Source organism: Ranitomeya imitator, chromosome 5 (genome assembly GCF_032444005.1).
Source record: "Ranitomeya imitator isolate aRanImi1 chromosome 5, aRanImi1.pri, whole genome shotgun sequence".
Taxonomy (NCBI): domain Eukaryota; kingdom Metazoa; phylum Chordata; class Amphibia; order Anura; family Dendrobatidae; genus Ranitomeya; species Ranitomeya imitator.
The window spans coordinates 215,650,769-215,661,534 of NC_091286.1; the positions used below are offsets into that span (position 1 = coordinate 215,650,769).

General features: G+C 42.1%; 1 protein-coding gene across 2 annotated transcripts in view; it reads left to right on the plus strand.

The window, feature by feature from the left end:
* The window catches only part of TAB2 (TGF-beta activated kinase 1 (MAP3K7) binding protein 2), a 107,502-nt gene extending 97,084 nt beyond the window's left edge, over nt 1-10,418 (plus strand). For both annotated transcript variants that reach the window (XM_069725891.1, XM_069725892.1), the window contains exons 6-8: nt 6,711-6,804; nt 7,158-7,253; nt 8,177-10,418. In XM_069725891.1, coding sequence (XP_069581992.1) covers nt 6,711-6,804; nt 7,158-7,253; nt 8,177-8,322 — 336 coding nt within the window. In that variant the 3' untranslated portion in view covers nt 8,323-10,418. The remainder of the gene's footprint in view (nt 1-6,710; nt 6,805-7,157; nt 7,254-8,176) is intronic.
* Nucleotides 10,419-10,766: the final 348 nt, after the last annotated feature.

Consider the following 10,766-nt stretch of genomic DNA (forward strand, 5'->3'; position numbering starts at 1 on the left):
CCCCCTGGCAGTATATATTAGCTCACACATACACATAATAGACAGGTTGACTGACTGCTGCCGTATTTCCTATATGGTACAGTTGTTGCTCTTGTAGTTTGTCTGCTTATTAACCCCTTCCCGACCTTTGACGCATACGCTGCGTCATGAAAGTCGGTGCCATTCCGACCCATGACGCAGCATATGCGTCATGGAAAGATCGCGTCCCTGCAGGCCGGGTGAAAGGGTTAACTCCCATTTCACCCGATCTGCAGGGACAGGGGGAGTGGTAGTTTAGCCCAGGGGGGGTGGCTTCACCCCCTCGTGGCTACGATCGCTCTGATTGGCTGTTGAAAGTGAAACTGCCAATCAGAGCGATTTGTAATATTTCACCTAAAAAACTGGTGAAATATTACAATCCAGCCATGGCCGATGCTGCAATATCATCGGCCATGGCTGGAAACACTTATGTGCACCCACCCCACCCCTCCGATTGCCCCCCCAGCCCCCCGATCGCCCCCCCCAGCCCCCCGATCTGTGGTCCGCTCCCCTCCGTCCTGTGCTCCGCTCCCCCGTCCTCCTGTCCGCTTCCCCCGTGCACCAATCACACCCCCTGTGCTGCAATCAAACCCCCCCGCACTCCGATCCCCCCCCCCCCCGCACACAGCGACCCCCCCCCCCCGTGCTCCGATCCACCCCCCCCGCACAGCGATCCCTCACCCCGTGCTCCAATCCTTCCCCGTGCTCCAATCCTCCCTCCCGTGTTCCGATCCACCCCCCCCATGATCCGATCCACCCCCCCGTGCTCCGACGCCCCCCCCGTGCCCTGATCTCCCCCCCCTTATACTTACCTGGCCGCCCGAGGTCCGTCCGTCTTCTTTCCTGGGCGCCGCCATCTTCCAAAATGGCGGGCGCATGTGCAGTGCGCCCGCCGAATCTGCCGGCCGGCAGATTCGTTCCAGAGTGAATTTTGATCACTGAGATATATCCTATCTCAGTGATCAAAATAAAAAAAATAGTAAATGACCCCCCCCTTTGTCACCCCCATAGATAGGGACAATAAAAAAAATAAAGAATTTTTTTTTTTTTCACTAAGGTTGGGGTAAGGGGTAGGGTTAGGGTTAGGGGTAGGGTTAGGGCTAGGGTTAGGGTTTCGGTATGTGCACACGTATTCTGGTCCTATGCGGATTTTTCCGCAGCGGATTTGAAAAATCCACAGTGCTAAACCGCTGCCGATTTATCGTGGATTTACCGCGGTTTTTCTGCGCATTTCACTGCGGTTTTACAACTGCGATTTTCTATTGGAGCAGTTCTAAAACCGCTGCGGAATCCGCAGAAAGAAGTGACATGCTGCGGAATGTAAACCGCTGCGTTTCCGTGCAGTTTTTCCGCAGCATGTGTACAGCGATTTTTGGTTCCCATAGGTTTACATTGAACTGTAAACTCATGGGAAACTGCTGCTGATCCGCAGCGTTTTCCGCAGCGTGTGCACATACCTTTAGAATTAGGCTATGTGCACACGGTGCGGATTGGCCGCTGCGGATCCGCAGCAGTGTTCCATCGGGTTTACAGTACCATGTAAACATATGGAAAACCAAATCCGCTGTGCCCATGGTGCAGAAAATACCGCGCGGGAACGCTGCGTTGTATTTTCCGCAGCATGCCAATTCTTTGTGCGGATTCCGCAGCGTTTTACACCTGTTCCTCAATAGGAATCCACAGGTGAAATCCGCACAAAAAACACTGGAAATCCACGGTAAATCCACAGGTAAAACGCAGTGCCTTTTACCCGCGGATTTTTCAAAAATGATGCTGAAAAATCTCATACGAATCCGCAACGTTGGCACATAGCCTTAGAGTTGGGTTGGAATTAGGGTTGTGGTTAGGGGTGTGTTGGGGTTAGGGTTGTGATTAGGGTTACGGCTACAGTTGGGATAAGGGTTAGGGGTGTGTTGGAGGTAGAATTGAGGGGTTTCCACTGTTTAGGCACTTCAGGGGGTCTCCAAACGCAACATGGCGCCACCATTGATTCCAGCCAATCTTGTATTCAAAAATTCAAATGGTGCTCCCTCACTTCCGAACCCCGACGTGTGCCCAAACAGTGGTTTACCCCCACATATGGGGTACCAGCATACTCAGGACAAACTGCGCAACAATTACTGGGGTCCAATTTCTCCTGTTACCCTTGAGAAAATAAAAAATTGCTTGCTAAAACATCATTTTTGAGGAAAGAAAAATGATTTTTTATTTTCACGGCTCTGCGTTATGAACTTCTGTGAAGCACTTGGGGGTTCAAAGTGCTCACCTCACATCTAGATAAGTTCCTTTCGGGGTCTAGTTTCCAAAATGGGGTCACTTGTGGGGGGTTTCTACTGTTTAGCCACATCAGGGGCTCTGCAAACGCAACGTGACGCCCGCAGAGCATTCCATCAAAGTCTGCATTTCAAAACGTCACTACTTCACTTCCGAGCCCCAGCATGTGCCTAAACAGTGGTTTACCCCCACATATGGGGTATCAGCGTACTCAGGAGAAACTGGACAACAACTTTTGGGGTCAAATTTCTCCTGTTACCCTTGGGAAAATAAAAAATTGCGGGCTAAAATTCATTTTTGAGAAAATAATTTTTTTTTTTTATTTTCATGGCTCTGCGTTATAAACTTCTGTGAAGCACTTGAGGGTTCAAAGTGCTCACTACACATCTAGATTAGTTCCTTTGGGGGTCTAGTTTCCAAAATGGGGTAATTTGTGGGGGATCTCCAATGTTTAGGCACACAGGGGCTCTCCAAACGCGACATGGTGTCCGCTAATGATTGGAGATAATTTTCCATTTAAAAAGCCAAATGGCGTGCCTTCCCTTCTGAGCCCTGCCGTGCGCCCAAACAGTGGTTTACCCCCACATATGGGGTATCTGCATACTCAGGACAAACTGGACAACAACATTTGTGGTCCAATTTCTCCTATTACCATTGGCAAAATAGGAAACTCCAGGCTAAAAAATCATTTTTGAGAAAAGAAAAATTATTTTTTATTTTCATGGCTCTGCATTATAAACTTCTGTGAAGCACCTGGGGGTTTAAAGTGCTCAGTATGCATCTAGATAAGTTCCTTGGCGGGTCTAGTTTCCAAAATGGGGTCACTTGTGGGGGAGCTCCATTGCATAGGCACACAGGGGCTCTCCAAATGCGACATGGTGTCCGCTAACAATTGGAGCTAATTTTCCATTCAAAAAGTTAAAAGGCGCGCCTTCCCTTCCGAGCCCTGCCGTGTGCCCAAACAGTGGTTTACCCCCACATATGAGGTATCGGCGTACTCGGGAGAAATTGCTCAACAAATTTTAGGATCCATTTTATCCTATTGCCCATGTGAAAATGAAAAAATTGAGGCGAAAATAAATTTTTTGTGAAAAAAAAGTACTTTTTCATTTTTACGGATCAATTTGTGAAGCACCTGAGGGTTTAAAGTGCTCACTAGGCATCTAGATAAGTTCCTTGGGGGGTCCAGTTTCCAAAATGGGGTCACTTGTGGGGGAGCTCCAATGTTTAAGCACACAGGGTCTCTCCAAACGCGACATGGTGTCCGCTATCGATGGAGATAATTTTTCATTCAAAAAGTCAAATGGCGCTCCTTCCCTTCCGAGCCTTACCATGTGCCCAAACAGTGGTTTACCCCCACATGTGAAGTATCGGTGTACTCAGGAGAAATTGCCAAACAAATTTTAGGATCCATTTTATCCTGTTGTCCATGTGAAAATGAAAAAATTGAGGCTAAAAGAATTTTTTTGTGAAAAAAAAGTACTTTTTCATTTTTACGGATCAATTTGTGAAGCACCTGGGGGTTTAAAGGGCTCACTATGCATCTAGATAAGTTCCTTGGGGCGTCTAGTTTCCAAAATGGGGTCACTTGTGGGGGAGCTCCAATTTTTAGGCACACGGGGGCTCTCCAAATGTGACATGGTGTCCGCTAAAGAGTGCAGCCAATTTTTCATTCAAAAAGTCAAATGGCGCTCCTTCCCTTCCAAGCCCTGCCGTGCGCCCAAACAGTGGTTTACCCCCACATATGAGGTATCAGCGTACTCAGGACAAATTGGACAACAACGTACGTGGTTCAGTTTCTCCTTTTACCATTGGGAAAATAAAAAAATTGTTGCTGAAAAATCATTTTTGTGACTACAAAGTTAAATGTTCATTTTTTCCTTCCATGTTGCTTCTGCTGCTGTGAAGCACCTGAAGGGTTAATAAACTTCTTGAATGTGGTTTTGTGCACCTTGAGGGGTGCAGTTTTTAGAATGGTGTCACTTTTGGGTATTTTCAGCCATATAGACCCCTCAAACTGACTTCAAATGTGAGGTGGTCCCTAAAAAAAATGGTTTTGTAAATTTCGTTGTAAAAATGAGAAATCGCTGGTCAAATTTTAACCCTTATAACTTCCTAGCTAAAAAAAATTTTGTTTCCAAAATTGTGCTGATGTAAAGTAGACGTGTGGGAAATGTTATTTATTAACTATTTTGTGTCACATAACTCTCTGGTTTAACAGAATAAAAATTCAAAATGTGAAAATTGTGAAATTTTCAAAATTTTCGCCAAATTTCCGTTTTTATCACAAATAAACACAGAATTTATTGACCTAAATTTACCACTAACATGAAGCCCAATATGTCACGAAAAAACAATCTCAGAACCGCTAGGATCCATTGAAGCGTTCCTGAGTTATTACCTCATGAAGGGACACTGGTCAGAATTGCAAAAAACGGCAAGGTCTTTAAGGTCAAAATAGGCTGGGTCATGAAGGGGTTAATCAGATTTTTATTTTTGAAGGATAATACCAGACTTGTGTGTGTTTTAAGGCGAGTTTCAAGGTGTCAAGTTGTGTGTGTTGAGTTGCGTGTGGCGACATGCATGTAGCGACTTTTGTGAGATGAGTTTTGTGTGGCGACATGCGTGTAACAACTTTTTGTGTGTCAAGTTGCATGTGACAGCTTAGTGTAGCAAGTTGCGCATGGCGAGTTTTATGTGGTGCGTTTTGAGTATGTGCAAGTTTTGTGTGAGGCAACTTTTGTGCATGTGGCCATTTTCCATTTGCGCAAGTTTTGCGTGTGGCGAGTTTTCCATGAGGTGAGTTTTGCACGTGTGGCGAGTTTTGCGTGAGCCTAGTTTTGCATGTGGCGAGTTTTGAGCGGCGACTTTTGTGTTTCGACTTTTATGTGGCGAGGTTGGTGTATGTGTGGTAAAATATGTGCTGAGGGTGGTATATGTGTTCAAGCACGTGGTAGTGAGGGCGCATTTTGTGTGTGTGTTCATATCCCCGTGTGTGGTGAGTATCCCATGGTCGGGGCCCCACCTTAGCAACTGTACGGTATATACTCTTTGGCGCCATTGCTCTCACTCTTTAAGTCCCCCTTCTTCACATCTGGCAGCTGTCAATTTGCCTCCTACACTTTTCCTTTCACTTTTTCCTCATTATGTAGATAGGGGCAAAATTGTTTGGTTAATTGGAACACGCGGGGTTAAAATTTCGCCTCACAACATAGCCTATGCCTGTTAAAACAAGATATTAAACAACTGCGGATCTGCAAATGTGTAGCTGATTGGCTGTTGTTCAACGCAGCGGGTTGGATAGTATAAGCCCAGCTGTATAGTTCACAATTATTGGGAGAGACCATTCCTCTGAAATCTGAAAGCTAGGTTCCCGATAATTGGACACTGTAAATGGGCTGCCAATCACCTGCCAAATGCCTGAATTGCAGATTTTTGGTCACCACACCAACCTATTAGATTTTTGTTATCAAAATGTCATCTATACCCCACAAATATCAGTGAAAGTCGTCTTTTCACACTAAAAATAAGCGTTTACACAGGTTCCCTTTAACACTAGAGAAGACACGGAAAGGATTCAGAAGAATCTAGATAAGCTTGAACAATGGGCAGCAACTATTAGAATGGTATGTAACAGGGAAAAATGCAAGATTCTACATATAGGCAGGAAAAATAAGTGACATCTACAGAATGGGAGGAATAGAACTAGGCTACATCATGCGTGAAAAAGACTTGGGTATACTAATAGATCACAGACTGCACATGAGTCAACAGTGTGATGCAGCAGCAAAAAGCAAGCACAGTTATGGGAGGTATTAAAAGAAGCCTAGATTACTTGAAATAATTATCCCCCCTCTACTCCTTGGTCAGACCTCATGTGGAATACTGTGTCCAGTTCTGGGCACCGCATTTTAAAAAACTGGAGCAAGTTCATGGGGATTAAGAAGGGGTTGTCTGAGTAGTGGACAAACCCTTTAAGTAGACACTAAAGTGCTAAACATGAATAACAGGATATAAATGAAATGCAGAGGAAAGCCACAGGAGATGCTTGTGCACTACTTGCCAATAAATAATATAGCCTGTCCTTTTATCTATTCAGTGACACAGTAATATAACACCAATCCTCTTTTTCTTTGTGTTGCATTATTATGGTAATGAATCAATAAAATTGTCATGTATTCGCTAATTGTGCATAAACGTCATGCATGGGGCTTTTTTCTTTTGTCATACAGCTTTTAGCGCACTGTACATTAAGAAAAAAAATGCTAGTAACTTGCTGCTTAGCCGCATTTCAATGGTCTGTGGCTATTAGGACTTGTCATACAACTACTGTTGCTCAATGCATAATGCATACTTTGATTTGGATGCGTTTAGTACCCTAGAAATCTGTGTAATAGACTTTTTTTTCCCTTTTCTAGCTGGAAGAAATGCAGCAATTAAGAAGTTCTAACAGGCAGTTGCAAATTGATATAGACTGTCTCACCAAAGAAATAGATCTTTTCCAGGCAAGAGGTGAGTTCATAGAATGTTCTAGCTTTTCTTTACCATGTCTATTTTTAAGTCTGCCTTTTTTATATGACTTGATATGTCTCTGACTTGTATTGAGATCTGTTTTCCCCCTAAAGAATTTTTGCATTTACAATTTGATTCTAAATGATTCGTAAACTTCATAAATTACAATTTAGTGTATTTTGGTTTGGCAGTACAGCTTCAAGCTGTAGATTTTAAAATGTTTAGTTATTTTGTTCTGTTTTAAATTACACGATGATGCCCTTTTGTCTGTTTTTGTTTTTTAATTACTAAAATGAAATTTTACGTCACAAACAATGGTCAAAAACTGACTTTTCTTACCTGGTTTTGTTTAGGACCGCATTTTGATCCCAGTGCCATTCATAATTTCTATGATAACATTGGATTTTTAGGCCCAGTGCCACCAAAGCCAAAAGGTACACAATCTGTTGGTAAGTTCATGCAAAAGCAAAACATAGGCAAAATAAAACTGCAGTATTATATACTAAACTGACAATATGCAATCTAGTTATAGGGAATCTAGCACCAGCAGGGTTTTGCTATGGAATGCAAGAGCAGCATGGTTCCAGCAATGTATCACTTACATTACAGTGCAGTTTTTATAGAATTTTGTTTTTTCTCTGCTGTAGATTTAGCAGTGGTCAGAATGCTGAGCTATGTATAACCCCAACTGCACCCCTCATTGGCAGCTTCCTGTGTACATTGTCAGCAAGCTGCCAACCAGTGTTACACACACGAGCTGGTCTGGCTTGCACGAGGCCCCTAGTCTGACAGTGATAATCTCCTGCTGATGAAACACTGATTGTAGTGAAACTACAGCAAGCTGCTAAGCAAGCGACACGTCTTTGCAATCAGGCTCTGCCCATACATTATGCTGTCCTCAGACTAATGGCAAAAACCTGATGCAGTCTCCCTTAGGCTACTTTCACACATCAGGTTTTTGCCCCCAGGCACAATCTGCCGAATCCGTTTTTTTCTCATCGAGTTGTATTAGCGCCAGATTGTGCCTGATGGCCACACCTTTCATCCGGTTTTTGCCGGATCCATTAAAAAAGAGCTGTTTTCAGCTGACGGAGAAAACGTGTCTCTCTCTCTCTCTCTCTCTCTCTCTCTCTCTCTCTCTCTCTCTCTCTCTTATTCATAGGAAACCGTTATAATCAACCATGTAAATGATAAAGTTGGAGCCAGGCTTACTTTGCTGAGCCTGTGGATCAGGCAGTATGCATCAGCTGTCAGGATCTCTACAATACTTTATTTCAAGATCCCTCTTCAGAGCTTGTCGCTACATATTTTTTTGGAGGGGTTTTGTCTGGTTCATTTTACTACTTTAATTCAATGTTGTGTTCTCATTTAGATCAAAGGTCCACTGTCAAAACGCCAACAAAGGTTCCCGACACAGAGGAAGATGAGGGAGCTCAGTGGAATTGCACTGCATGTACTTTTCTGAACCACCCTGCCTTAAACCGATGTGAACAGTGCGATATGCCCAGGAATTACTGAGCCAGTAGGTCAATTTTGTCAATGGAAATATACGGAAGATTGTCAGAAACAGCATTTTTAATGATGGGAAAAAGAACGGCCTTGTGGTTGTTTACTACTAGCAAACATAAGTCCACAGAATAATACCTCAGTGTTGGTTGTGCGAAGTTGGGTTTCTCCCCTTTTCTTAAATTCTCTAATCAGTGTAAGACTGATTCAACCTGGCTCCCAGCTGACCGCCTGTACCATGTACAGTATTAATAGCCCTTAAAGATTTCCCACTGTGCCCAGTATTTTGGGTCCTTACTACTTTTTTTTTTTTTTTTTAAATCCGTTACTGGATCGTTTTGGATATTCAGAGAAGAAGCAAACCAAGAAATTTGTCTTTGGCTTTTAAATTCTCCTTATGCGAAACCAGCAACCCCAAATAAACACTAAAACAAAGGATTTGCAACTTGCTGTAAGCTGTTGCCGTTGCATGAACAGAGGAAGGACTATTCAGTTCATGTGTTTAAGTGCCTCTCGGGAACCTCCCATGACTTGTGAAACCAGCATCAGTACAATCAAATGCAACATAGATGAAAAACTGCATGTGTTGTCTCTGTACGATACAGTGAAATTACCTAAAGCTTTCTTTCCAGTTGTACATAGCTCTGAAGCCTGCTCTAAGTGACCTATTTTCCCATCTCACCTTTATTAATTTCATGTTTTTCTGTATGTATAGTTGTAATAGTTTTTTTTGTTTTGTTTTTTGTTTTCTTACTGTTCCTTTTTTTTTTTTTATTTGGCACAGTCAATGTCCTTTTTAGATCTCTCATCAAAAATTTGGTGCCTTTTAACTGGGTGGTGGAAGGGAATAAAGCATTGTGCATAGTTTGATTTGTTGGCCATCTCTCCTCCACAAAACATATTTCTTTTGTATATTCTGATGTCCTGTGAAAATCCTGAAAAGGCACAATGTTGTACCATCTTTTTCTATACACATTAGACTTTACAGTGGGTGACTACTTTGTATTGATTTCCTTGAATCGTTTTATTCCAAAATGTGCCAAATGCCTCATGCCAGTTAAGTCTTAGAACAAGTGGTATATTTATGGCAAAAGGAAAACCCAGATTCTTAATAATCGTATGTAGGGCGCCATAGTAATTCCGCTATCTGAAGATGCAGGTTTCATTTTGCACCATCATATGTTCAGTAATACAAAAGTACTGTATTGTCAATATTGTCTATCTGTTGAGAATGAGACATTTTGCTGATGCCCAGGATCTTCTTAGGAAGCTCTGTTTTTTTAACTTATTTTGTATACACATGGGTCCATGTTCTTTGCTACAATAGCCTCAAATCTGTGATTTTTCAGTTTGAGACACTTGTATCTTAAAACGGAAGCTCCTATGTAAACATAGATCTGGGTAATTCTCATTCCTTCATTCCCAGCAAAGAAAAATATTCAGAGGTAGGTTTTGGCCAATTTAAAAATATTCACTGTCTTGAAGCAATGAGCTGTTGAACATCCTGAAGCTTAGGGCAGAAATACCACACGTTTCGTAAGCAAATCACTCTTTAGGAAATAAAACCATACACTGCTTGGCATCTCAAAGAAATGTACGTTATTGCTGCTCTTGTTTAAGTATTAAGAGAATAAATTGTTGACAATCAGTGGCTCACTTTTTTCTTTTCAGGCTTTGATATTTAAGTAGCCATTGGTTTAGTAAAGTCATCCACTGTAAATGACTCAACATCAGACAGTTGTTTGTATGGTTTTTGTACCAGAAAACTAAAATGTGATGAGCCTTTTATCTTAAGGCAATTTCATTGTGTTACAGATTAAATTTCTAGGTAACCAAAGTGTTGCAAAGGCTTGTTATGTCTTAGGCCTTCCAGCACTATAATTGGGCTAAACAGCAGAACCAAAGCACTTGCAAGCAATGTTTTTTGTTTAAAAGACCATTTTCAGCTTTTTTCTGCAGTTTTCTGTGAAGATTGACAAATTTTTACTTGTTTTAATAATAAAATCTAATTTGGACATCTTGAGCTGATGGTTTTGTGATTTAGCTGGGTAAACAGTCTTTGTAACAGATAAGTTATTTATAAAAATTAAAAAAATATATATTCTAAATACTAATTTGTGGTTTGTTTTGTTTTTCCACGTACTTCTAGAAAAGAACAGACCGATTTTCACAGGGCTGTGAAGTCTATAGGCCAAACCACTGACTTTGACTCCTCAATATCCCTGACTTCGACTCAGACTCCCTCACACGTCTTGCTACTGAGCATCTATCTACATAAAGTGCAGCACAGATTCATCTCCACTAAAAGCCTACATCCTTAGATCAGGAACAGACCAGTCATTTATAGGACACTACATAACTTTTCCAAATTTTTATGAAAAAATATTCAGCAAAAAGGAGTCTGTCCATTTTGTATAGACTCCGACTACTCCAAAATGGACACAGACTCCCCGACT